The 13,055-nt window shown below is 33.7% G+C and overlaps 1 protein-coding gene across 3 annotated transcripts in view; it reads left to right on the top strand.

Annotated features, from left to right (window-relative positions):
• The window catches only part of GPATCH2 (G-patch domain containing 2), a 178,324-nt gene that overhangs the window by 16,448 nt on the left and 148,821 nt on the right, over positions 1–13,055 (top strand). For 2 of the 3 annotated variants that reach the window (XM_037014341.2, XM_037014342.2), the window contains 2 exons: positions 2,270–2,452; positions 2,912–2,991. In XM_037014341.2, coding sequence (XP_036870236.2) covers positions 2,270–2,452; positions 2,912–2,991 — 263 coding nt within the window. Of the gene's footprint in view, positions 1–2,269; positions 2,453–2,911; positions 2,992–3,120; positions 5,127–13,055 lie in introns of those variants that run through there. The other variant, XM_037014343.2, reaches the window with a different exon arrangement.

Here is a 13,055-nt window from a genome sequence, read left to right on the forward strand (position 1 = left end):
TCGTAAACTGTTAAAACACTAATGTCTTACAACTTAAGTGCTTTTCCATCTTTGAAATTTCCTGAAGCTTTTCACACTTTAATACGGCATTATTTTGAAAGTACCTGTTCTGGAAGAAAACATGAATCCCTTAATAAAGGGCAGGAAGCAGACATACAAATATTTTTCACCAATTTTTCATATCTTGAGAATCTTTAGAGGAAAGCAGAAAGAATTAAGGGAAAAAACAAAATCTATTATTTTAAATTATAAATAATTTAGTGATGTTGTGAAATAAAAAACAATGAAATAATACCTGCCCCACACATTTTTTTCATAGTCTGTTCATACTCTTGACAATATGAGTGAAGTAAATAAATGATCTTTTTTGCTTACTTAAAACCAATTGTTTCAGATAAATATGCACATAGCTATTTTAAAGACTGTAGACTTTCTAACCTTAAGAGACTTGGCTGAAGTTATGTTAGAATCTCTGGGCTAAGAGTGTGCTTGACTTCCTTGATAGTAAACCCAAATTCTCATTAAAATACATTTCTACCCAAAGTTACATTACAAATATTGAATTTGGTAATGAAATGGAAAAACTTTTTAAAAAAACTTCTTACAAGTTTATCAATCTTTGAAAAACATTGAATCACTTAGAATAATACGCTAACGTTTACTGTGAACTACTTATATTTCACACTAGGTGCTATTTTTACATTTTATTTTAAGTGTTATTTGTAAAGCATGAGATTTCCCTTTATTTTTTTTAGAAGATGAAATTTAGCTAATAGAGTTGAAGTAACATAACTTCTGCAGTATTGCAAAACACTAGAATTCCAACTGGTCTGTCTGACTTCAGAGCCCAAGTTCTTGATCTTTAGCTATTTGATTTCTCCATTAAGAATAAAAAGCTGTGTGTCACAAAAAATAAATTAGCCTCATTCTTCTATAATAACGTTTTCTCATTTGGAATTAAGATCTGGGGTAGTCAGTTTCAACTGACTGCCCTTTTTGTGCTTATGTAAATCTCAGTAAAAAGGCTAGTATTTATGTGCTTTCAATTACATGTTTTTTTAATTAACAATTTAAACAGTTGACCTTGGTTTTCCAAATCCTTTAAATTTTTCATTCCTTCCTAATTTGAAATAGAGCTGTTTCCCATAAAAATCATTTACAGTTGAAGTGTAAGGTATTTTTTAGTTTGCTAAAAATAATTTGCAGTAAGGGACTTTGGAATCAGAAATCTTTCTCTAAAGGAAAAAAGTTTATAGCATTTGTGATAACCCTCTTAGAAACCAGAATTATGTTTTCTAAGAATCATGAAGAAGACCTTAATGAATCTCACATCATATTCAAAATGCTATTTGTCTCTTATTTTTTAAAGCCACCTGCCTGTCACCTTCTGTATACATCGCTTTATGATAACTTTTTGAAAAACAAAATGCTGTTGATTGACACCAAAGACACATTTCAAACTTAATTTTAAATTGATCATTACTCATGGTTATACTCATGGTTGTTCCCAAAAGTTAAAGTTACTATAAATAGTGTTCTGTTCTGAAAATACCTTGCTTGTAGTAGCCCGGTATAGTTTACTTGTAAATTCTGTGGTATTGTCACATTTCATTTAAAATCAACTTTTTCACAACTATTTCTTAATGAACTTAATCAGATTAATTTCATTTAGTCACATCTGTTCATGATTGTTTCCCTCTTTATACTACATACAAATCATGAAATTAAGCTAATTATATACCATTATCAGCTGCAAAGAACAGGTTCCACAGTTTTATACCTTTCAATTCCCGGCAGGAGAATAAGGCTTGTTTTTCCTTAATGTGGAAAGGGTAGTAACTTAAATGTATTTCCCTACACTTTTTGCCAAAAGATTAGCCAGTTTATTATTGTTTTTCACATTTCTAAATTGGTTCTAAAGTACAGCATTTTATGTTTTGCAGTTGGCAGTTCTTGTTACTGTGTTTAAAAACATTTCTCAGGTGAAGCTGTAGTATAGAAAAAAAAGTTTTCTGAATAGATTGTATTTGTGAAGAGATACAGGATCCCCAGTGAAATTAGAATTTTAGATAAAAGTTTATTAGTGTAAGTGTGTCCCATGTAGAATTTAGACATACTAAAAATTTCATATGAGCACTACATGTTATCTCAGAAATTTACCTAAAATTCAAGCTTAATTTTTGTAGTGTGTTTTTTCAATCTAATCTGAGAACTCTGTGTGTTTGCACGGCAACGCTGAATCTTTGGGAAATGTCTTGTATTTACACAGGTGATGATGAGCAGAGTGACTGGTTTTATGAAAAGGAATCAGGCGGAGCCTGTGGCATCGCTGGAGTAGTGCCCTGGTGGGAGAAGGAAGATCCTACCAAGCTAGACAAAAATTTACCAGATCCTGTCTTTGAAAGTATCTTAACTGGTTCTTTCCCCCTTATGTCGCATCCGGGAAGAAGAGGTCAGTAGTACTGCCTTCATGTGGATACAGTGGCTTGTGGTCAATCTAGGAATGTTCGTTGGAAGAGGATAGGGTAAAATGGAAATGCAAGAATCTAAATACAAGATGTGGCAAAGAAACATGTTGAAGAGTACTTTGGCTGTTACATTTATCATGATTTCAAATTACTAAAAGGTTGACTTGTTCTCTTCCTGGGGCCATTGTGAAACTGTTGAAATGATAGAAAAGGTAAACTGGGAGGAAAGAGCCAATAATACTCTTAATGCCTGAATCGCTGATAGCTGTGTGCTGAACACATTAAAACCCTACTGAGCATTTCTATTAAGTGTGAGTTTCATATTTTCCCCACTATTATTCGAGATGTTTCCCTCTCCAACTTGGAATTCTGTAGTGATAGGAACTCACTGTATCCGTCAATAATCATAGAGTCTCCTAATTTGAATGCTTTGATTTTTCCAGGTTTCCAAGCTAGACTCAGTCGCCTTCATGGAATGACTTCTAAGAATATTAAAAAATCTGGAGGGACCCCAACTTCAATGGTAGGCATGCTTTTTTGTTTTTAATTGTCATGTTTAGAAATGTACCCATTTCTATGGAATAAAAAGCCACATCCTCATCCTTTATTCATATTCTAATGTTATACTTAAAAATAATCCATTTTTTTGTAGGCTACAAACTGGACCAGTGAGATTCCCCTATAAACCAAATCTTCTAATGCTAATAAATTAGTTACGTTTTGAACATCTGGGGAATGACATTCGAGGGAACCTGGCTCCTGTCCTCTTCCCCTGGAGGAGTATCATTGAAGTGGGACCCTCTTTGATGAAAAGATGGGGCTGTTTTTGCTGGAGGACTGGCATTCTTCCTTTAGTCAGAAGTGAACCTGGTTGGGGAGGCTTTCTAGGAATCTAGGTTGGCCCAAGGGTGGGTAGAAGCTACTGTAAATTTTATATATTTTTCTCTTTTATGATTCTTTTTTACATTGAATCCATTATGTATCACTTGCTTTGCCAAAAGGTAGAAACTTTGCAACTTCCAGATCTCACATAAGTATTCCTACTGTCTATATTGTGACTGGCTAAGAAGTTATTTTTACATAACCAACTGTTGTAAATAAAAAAACATGATGCATTGACATTTATGGTTCATTTTTAGAGTCTTATATAACCAGCATTATTTAAAATATTTGAATTTTACTCAGGGTATTTTAACAAGGGCTAGGATGAGTAGTAGGTAAGGTTGATGGTCTTTGCTAGAGTTTGTATTTTGTTTGCTTTCTACTTGGAAAATCTGCTCTGTAATACAAACCCATTGTATTTTATAGTATAGTTTTCATTGTACTGCAAAAATCATCCTTGTTTTAAACTACAGTAATAACTAGTTTGTGCTAGTAGAATCATTTACTATTACCTTTTAAATGACCTGCTTTGATACTGAAATCACTCAAAATTATAATTTTGGCTTAGAGCTTATTGAAATCATGTGAAAGCTGGTATTTCCACAATTACTGTATATGTCTGAATCACATTGTCTTGTTTAAAAGTGAGAGCCGCTTGCACAGTCTTAGAATGGCACATCCTATGTGTCACCGTGAGTGTCAGAAATATTTGCATGAGCTCAGTTTCACCAGCAAAGGGGATAATGTACATTTCTATTGATGGTGTAATTTAGACACTATCCTACATTCAGGCCATTTGAGCTCTTCAAAATGGTTATATTAAAATGATTAATATTTTTATTAAGTTCTGATAATTGATGAATACTGTGATTTAATACATGTATTTTTATATTACTGTATGGATTAATTGTTAATTCAGCATTTAATGGCTAACTTAAATATGATGATCGGAAAAGAAACTTAAAGTTGACATTTCCTTTACCTAAAATTACTACAGTCTGAAAGATTTCAGCAAATGTATTAAGTGGGAATGTGTGACATCTTTTAGATTGCTTGTCTAAACTGGAGGGATTAAAAATGATAAAGTACAACTTTGAGTCTCTTTACCTTTGCATATTTAAAAGTGATATTTTAGAGGTACAATAATGTGGTGTTTGGTATTGTAAGTAAGCTTTTTTGTGCTATGTCCTTGGAGTGAAAATCCACGACTTTTTTTTCTGCATTACATAAATGATTTCATTTTATTTTGTATAATGACTGTCTTTCAGATCTGAATAAGTCACTTTAAAACCTTGGCCTATGAACTTTGCCTTACCAATCATGAATCTAGATGAATGCTATCTAGTTCTTGGTTCAGTTGTACCTATTTTTATTTTTGGTTCACTGCTTGCTTGAGCATAGCTGGGATTTGTAGCCCATTTTCTAGGCTTATTGCAATCTCACTGTGGTATTTTATAGAAGCTATTACAACTGATAGGTGAGCTTCCTGGTATTGATGACACATGACTTAACCATAGTAAAAGCTGCCTTCCCTCCCTAAATTGTAAAAAGGTGATTAAGTTTCACTTGATGGAGATATACTATATATGTGTATTTATCATGGAACTAGTGCATTAGGCCATAAACTGTTTTCCTGGTCTATGTTTTTTGTATTCATAATTTTACTGAAAACAGTGGGTTCCTTCAGGTTTTCTTTCTTTCAAGCCTGAATTGTCCTTGTTTGGATTCTTAAATACTGTAATTTTTTTTTCAATAAAATATCTGACTTGGACAAGAAAGGTAAGAGTTCCCGTTTGTGCTGACATTTTTACATTCCTTTGCTACATTTTTGCTGTTGTTTATACTGTGCACATTATATGTAACATTCTAGTTTTAAAAATCATAGTCTCAAAACAGTCATATTTAAACAGTACCCATGCCATTGAGTGATAAAAAGTGAAGCTTATTCCTTAGACTTCCCCAGTGGAAAGCAAGGCTGCCTTTGAGAGAGATTAATTTTCCGAGCAAAGCCAAACACACGTAGCTGCAACCCATTAAACAGAAAGGCAGCAAAGGGCCTGCCTTACTCAGAGGAGTGGTAACTACACGGATACAATGAAGGTCTTTGAAGGAAATGACAGAAGACAATTCTTTTACTAAAATATTAATGTAAACATTTCGGGGGGGAGGATTTTTCAATTGGATTTTTCTTTATGCACCGTAGTTATGCTCTATAAAGTTGCTGCAAGTACTGAACCATTGCTCCTAAGAGAAACACCGGGTTAGGTTCCTGTGAGCCCCTGCTCATGACATTTCCATCCGTCGATCAGTACATAAGATTGTTTTATGTTATATTTGTGTTTAAAAGCACCCTCCTTAATATGTATTGTTGATTCCTTAACATTGAACTCACAGCCAACAGCGCTATAACTTGACGCCTGAGCAGAGCTCATTCACACACGTTGTTTCCTCCGTAAGGCACATCACAGTCCTCGTGCTCAGAACACCACTGCAGCACTGTGCTTGGGGGCCATTTCGGATGGTAAATCACCAACAAAGAGAACAAAAATGTGAAAAACATGGCACTAAATAAACAAGAAGGACACCTGTTCACAGTATTAGAGCTAGAACCGGAAGGCACTATGGCTTCTATCTGTGACTGAGGGTGAAAGCGCTCTAAGTATTGACCTGGTCATTACAGATACATGCTAGCGAGTAGGCAGACGTGCACATGTGGAATCTGCAGAGTAATGAGGGTAGAGTCTGCTGGGTTTTGTGAAGAGCAAAGTGGTACTGTAGAAAATTTATAGGGTTTGAAGTCAGAACTTTGTGAATTGCTACTCTGGTTCTTCTTTTTACTTTGTAATTATAATTTGAACCTCTTTTTCTCTTTCTGTTAAATAGATAATAATTACCTTGCAGAAGTGTTGTCAGGATACAGTGAGATTATGTGTACAAAATGTGCCTAGCACCATCTGTGTCACATAGTGTATTAAATAGATGATAGTTACTGTTATTATTTAATAATATTAAACACAAGCTCAATATTTAGAGAACATTTGTACCATGGATCAAAGTACAGAATTTTAGACTTTTAAAACTTTTCTGTTCATATTTTATATATAATATGCCTTATATTTAATATTTAAAATGCTTTATATTAACAGCCTTTTATGTTTCTTTTATACCTCATTTATATTTGAGCCAGCCTTTGTCTTTAATACAGTCTGTGAAGAATAATTTTAAATGAAGATTTTAGATTTACAGGCACTGCATTAAACCTCAAAATTTAATTGCAAACTAAAAACTGTTCTAAACCACTTCTTACTACACCCCTTCCAGTCATTAAACTCTTCATTTGTAGAAAGACCTGTACTGTTTAGGAGGTTCTGTCCAGGGTTACCTGATTTTAAAAAATAATTTTGTCTTTGTATGTGAGGGGTGAATTCAGAGTCCTGAGGATTTAATGTTGAGAGGAATGAACTATTGCTGTTCTTCTGTTAGAATTAAATACCAGTTTATTGGAACTCAGCTAAGCAGCCTCTAATAATTCACCTGTTTTAGGAGAATTAAGCAAATGGTAATGTATTCCAAGGGATATCTGGGAGTCATTATCCAAGAGGTTCAGCCTAAATCTCCTGTATTTCCCAAATTTGTGTATAAAGTATAATTCATAATAATCCTCAGAATAATGATCCATCCCAGAAATAGTTTGGGAATACAGTACTCAAAATGTGAAGCTGATTAATCCGATTTAAGCATAATATTTCAGTTAGCAGGATGTCCTATACCTCTCAGCATCTAGTGAATCAATGTTTTCTATAGGTGAAAGATTTTTTTTTAATTCTTCTTTTTTTAAAACTGATGGTCTCTCAGTAGGTGTCACATTCATCTAAGGTAGCATTCAAACTGAGTAGCAGTCTGTTGAAAGATCAGGAAATAAGTGTCTCCATTTAAAATACACTACCTGAAATACAACATAAATTATTACACAAGGAATTGTACCTAAGAGTTGTAGGATGCTTTCTAAACGTTTTATAATTGTTTCCATCCAGTTTTTTTGTATGGTTGGAATGAGAACAAGTATGGCGGTGATGGTGATAATAGTTACTATGTCAAAGAAAATGAATCTGATTTAATGACCTTTTTATTCATGTTTATCAAGTTTAAATATCTGGAAAAAATGTGAATATCATGCTTAATTGAAATTGTCATACTGTACAAACAAGAATACTGTTAATATTCAACAATGCAGTAGCCCTGAACATAATATATATCTTTTCAGAATCTTGAGTCTTTTCACTGTGTAAGAGAAAAGGAATATTGTCCGTTTTTACATCTTCTGTGAAGTCATAGAACGGATTTGATAAGTGACATATAATGATAATGGTACTATAGTGATTTATTCTGTATATTTCACTCAAACTTGTTTTATTGTTTCTTAGACTACTAGAGTAGGAATATTTTGCAAAGGCCATTTTAAATGTTTGGCTTAAATAAGGGAACTACATAAACCTTTCTCTTAGATTAATCTAAGATAAAGGAGAAATTTTGTATTGGAAAACACACCTACAATGATTTTTTAAATACACATGGCATATGTCTCCAAATGTAATTTGACCATGTGCTAACTAGTTACCTAATATTTTTCAGTGGAATTCAGTACTAAATGCTTAATTATAATCTCTGAATTGATATTTGTTTGTATCCTTAAAGCATTTTTAGGTACTTTGTAGAATCAAAGAATATATGTTTAGAATTTTTTATGTTCTAAATGTGTATCATCATGTATATTCTTATCTATTGCCATGTATGTTAGTTTTTATCTTACCTTGAAGTCAACCTCAGATTCAGATTTCACACTAGAAACTGATCCTTTTTCCTTAGAATTTCTTTTGAGATGAAGTGAATTCTGTATCATAGGAAAGTACTGCTTAAGAGAATTATAATATTTCTCTTACACAAGACATTTTAAGAGTGTCTCTTATTTGATTTAAATGTCTCTGTTTTGATAGCATTATTCACAACTTTATATTTTATATCATAAATTTAATACCCATAAATGATATTTGAAAGCATGAATCTAATAATTTTTCATTTGTTCTTACTGTATTAACTTTATTAAAAGTGGGATAGAATATACCATTTTAAATAGTACAGTTATACATAATCATTCAACCAGTATTTACATGCTTATTCTCTTCATATTTAATTTTAAAAATCCTTTAGGAAAAATTGCATAAACATGTTCAAGTGTTCAATCTTAGTAACAATACTACCAAATTTGGCCACAGATACTTTTTATCCCTATATTTAAAATATTTGTTCTTGCTTCTCTGATTACTTAATACTACAATTGGCTTGACTTAATTTATTTTTGCTCGGTGCTCCAGAAATATGGAACTTAGCAAAGAGAATATTAATAATGATAGAGAACACTTAAAATGGTGCTTATTATATGCCAGATATTTTTCTAGGTGCTATTTTTATATTTCAATTCATTTAATCCTATTAACACCCCTATAACATAGGTTAAGGTTTACGACTTACACACTTTTTGTTTTTGTTTTTACCTTTCATAAGCCAAAAGTAAGGAAATCTGGAAATTTCTTCTTTTGTTGTCATGTTGCCAATAAATATAAATTTTCTTCATAGAATAGCCTTCATTTTTGGTTACAAAATGCTATCAGAAATGTGAATTATTTTGAAATATCTGCAGCATTCTTTGCTGTATTGAATAGTGAACACAATCAAGGTGTGTGCCAGAATAAAAATGACAATTAAAATGTTTTACTGCTTCCATCGGATTAATCACTGGAACCAAATCCTCCATTCTGACTCTTCTCTTTGTTTCCAACATTGTTTATAGTACCTTCTTGATTCTTAACTCCATTCAGTTTTCGTCTGCCTTCTTGCTCTCTGTCTCTGCCTGTTCTCCCTGCTTGCCTTCCTGGGCCCTCATTATCTCTCCACGCTTGTACAGTGCGCCTAGTAGCTGTCACATCTCTACTTCAGTTCAGTGGTAATGAGACACTGTATTTCTCTCGCTCCTTTCCTCCTCTTTGTAATGGAACCTGTTAAAATTCTGGGTGGATAGATATCACTCAGAAGGAAGATCTGTTTCATTGGGACTACAAGTCTGAGTTCTCTCACTAACTCATTGGGATGAAACTGGCAGACTAAGGCGTGGATGGGAAGGCTTAAGTTTGAAACAGCAGGGAGTGTTTGGGAAGCTGAATCCATTGTCACTGAAGTACAAGGTGTGCCGTGTGGAGGAGTTTGCGCAGGGTTTGGATGGCAAGGTCGTCGGGAGTTAGATCATTTCAGACTTAGTGGACCACAGGGATGCATGTGAGCTGATGTATTCTCTGAGGGTTAAGGTAATCACATTGGTCTTTTGAAAGATCACATGGGCAGTAGTATTTGTCTTTTGAAAGATCATATGGACAGGGCATTGGGTGGTTACAGATTAAGAAATCTATTTTTTGTCCCTGTTCCCCCAGTAGATAGGATACAAAGTAGATGAAACCACTATATTTTACTGAACTTGATATTCTGATTGACATTGGGGCAGTATCCACTCATTCAACAAATTCTTACTGAGCCTCTGCTAAATACTGTTCTAGGCTTTGGGGTTACAGTGCTGTGGAAGGGACAAGGTTCCCTGGAGCTTACATTTTAGTGACTAAAAATAAACCTTGTTGGCAGGGGGCAGGGTTGTGCTAATTAATAATAGCCCTGGAGAAAATTAAACAGAATTATAGGGCATGAATGTGATGAGAGAGAATATGATTTTCAGGCTGAAACAATTTTCAGCCTTGGCTGATCTTCTGCCTTCTTATTACTCTTACAACAATGTGGGAAAAGAAACGAAAGTGTGATTACTCAAACCCATTTATTCAAGAATTTGGTATAAGTCCCAAACATCTCCCAATTCCTGAGCAGGTTGACCATAGCTTTTAAACATCACTGTAAGTGCGCCTGCAAATGGCAGAAGAATGACTTTGTTTACAAAATGCAATATCATTACTGATGTTTTTCAATGTTTTTTAATTAAAAGAAAGCTTGCAGGTGCCAAGTTTTTATTTGATATTTTGGTTTTTACCCTCTAGATTTAAATATAATATATGTTCTGAACTTTATTACTGAATACTGCAATAGTTATCTGCATTCATGACTACTTAAATATACAGGGCAACTAGTCTATTACATGAAATGCCATGGTTTCTTCTTTTTGTATTTTCACTTTCATATTTGTATACAGATTTTTAAGGTTATCACCTTATTAGTAAAGAAATTGCTTGTCTTAAGATTTTTTTTGAGATGATCTATGTACTTATTAATGAACTCCTTAAGAACATTGAATTTGCAAGCTTCTGAGGTTTTCAAATTATACATCTTATGAGGATTATTCTTATCATTTAAAAATTTTCCACTCTTATGTATCCTGAAAACCCTTTGAAATATGTTCAAAAATGCTTTTCCCTTAGAAATGAAGACTGCTGATTGCTAACCATTGGACTCCACAAATGGAGGCTCAAGACCCCTTTTCCTTGTTGCTCTTTACAACGCTGGTGACGTTGCCAGAGTCCCCATTATTATTACTATATTTTTTCATCAAAACCAGGGAAACAAATGTTGCAAACATTTCACTTTCTGTGAAGCTTCAGCTCTGGTATTCTGCCTTTTATGTTGCTGGTAGAATTATTCTGATGGTCTATAAAACCCAGTTTTCTAATTTGCCTTTCGATATGTCAAACACCTAATACCAGAAAAAGTTCAAAATCAGTGATGGGTAGAACACTTCCAAATAATATTTAACAAGCACTTTCTATATTGAAGTCAAGTCCTCCAACTGAAGGTCAATTTGAACAACTGAGAATTCACAAAGCAAGTCATATTAATAAAAGGGGTTCCCTGTACTGTAGTTAGCAAAGGCCAACCAGTTATTTGTTGCCTGTCATCCAGCCTAGGGGATTTTGCCAAACCAGAGATACATGCCAGCATGTATTTATAGTGTAAGCCAATAAAATTTGTAAAAATTTTGTTGTTGTTAAAAACAACTGTCTAAAACATTGACCAGTACTTAATGAGGGAATAAAGAAGAAGTTTCATAATTTCTTTCTATACCAAAGAAGTTATGACTTGTGCCATTAACAGGATAGCATCTTCCTTTTGGAAATTCAAATTTAAATCTAATTGGCTATAGACAATTTGCCATTTTAGTATTCCAGGTCAGCACATTTCTGAACTTGCAGATGTATTTGTCTTTAAGTTGCAATATGATTATAGTGATATTTAATAGCATGGACTTGATCTTTTTGAGGTCTTTCAGATAGGTAGAAATTTTGAAGACTAGTCTAAAAATACTTTAAAAATGATATAGTCTTTAAACATTAACAGTCATTATTTAAGTTTCATTTTATTCCATTTCATTTCATGTATGTTTGGTACACTCTTCTAATTTTTTGATCCATGAAAATATTTTAAAGGATTATTTTATATCATTTGTTGTATAAGTAAATAAGTAAATATCACATTTGACTTAGCAACTGATGTCTCACCTAATTGTGTTTTCAGCCATAGATTTCTTGGTTCAATTTTATACACATGTAATGAAGGCTTATGATAACTTCATTGTGGGAAGGGCTGGGAATACAAAATGAGTAAGAGATGTCTTTGTTCTCGAGTACCTTACAGTTTGGTTAGTGAAAATTAATTGGGAAAGGGAGAGACAGAGAGACCCAACATTTTGAAGAGAAGTACTGATTGATCCTAAGTGGCTTTTCATTTGTCAATGTAAATTTTAGTTGAATGTGTTATCTTTATCTTACTCCACTTTTTCCACATCTAAACCTTATTTCTTTATCTGTCATTTGAGCCCCTCCTTTCCAATTTCATTTGTCACTGCCCTTGTGTGACATTTTTGATAGTACATCAGTTCCCCTCCCTGGTCTCTCTGTCTTCCGGTTTTCCTCACTCTAATCCATATCACATGTAACACATTTAAAACATGGTTATGCCTAGCTGAAGATAGTTTTCACTGTTTTTATCATAAAATCTAGGTTTCTTTTTTCTTTCTACCTTCACTGCTCACCTATGACCTATTGCATTTCATTCCTTTCCAGATGCTTATGTTGTCTGCACCCCGTTTCTCCTTCAGCTTTTCCACATTCAGCCGTATTCCTTTGCTCTATACCTTTGTTCCCAACAGTGCATCCCTCTCTCTACGGTCAGGTTAGTGTCCTTCAAGAAAGAGTTCAAGGCCTGTACCTTTTTGTTAAGTCTTACCCGACTCTTCACACTTCAGAGATCACTCTGTCTTTTGAAATGGCATTGCACCTGCTCTCTCTGCCATTCCTTCATGCATTAGTGGGTAACTTTTTAATTTTATACTGTTATTCCCCTGCTTATGCTTGTGTTGCATCCCAAGTACATGTAGCAGCCTAATGACAGGAATCCAACTCCTAGCATATAGTATGTGCCTAATATTTTTGAAAATGTTGATGGGGATTTGCTGGATATTACCTTTTATTTTTTAAAGAGTTTTTCCACCACTCTCACTTTTACGAGTACAACCTTCAGTAACAAACATCCTTTCCTACCAATATTAGTATCCAAGTTCTTCACTGATTTTAATTTGACCCTTTATAGATTTCATGACGTGATAACATAAGATTCCATTTAAGAGAGCACTAAAAAGCTGATTAAATGCCTAGAATGCAG

This window comes from Manis javanica, chromosome 14, assembly GCF_040802235.1.
Source record: "Manis javanica isolate MJ-LG chromosome 14, MJ_LKY, whole genome shotgun sequence".
Classification (NCBI taxonomy): Eukaryota; Metazoa; Chordata; class Mammalia; order Pholidota; family Manidae; genus Manis; species Manis javanica.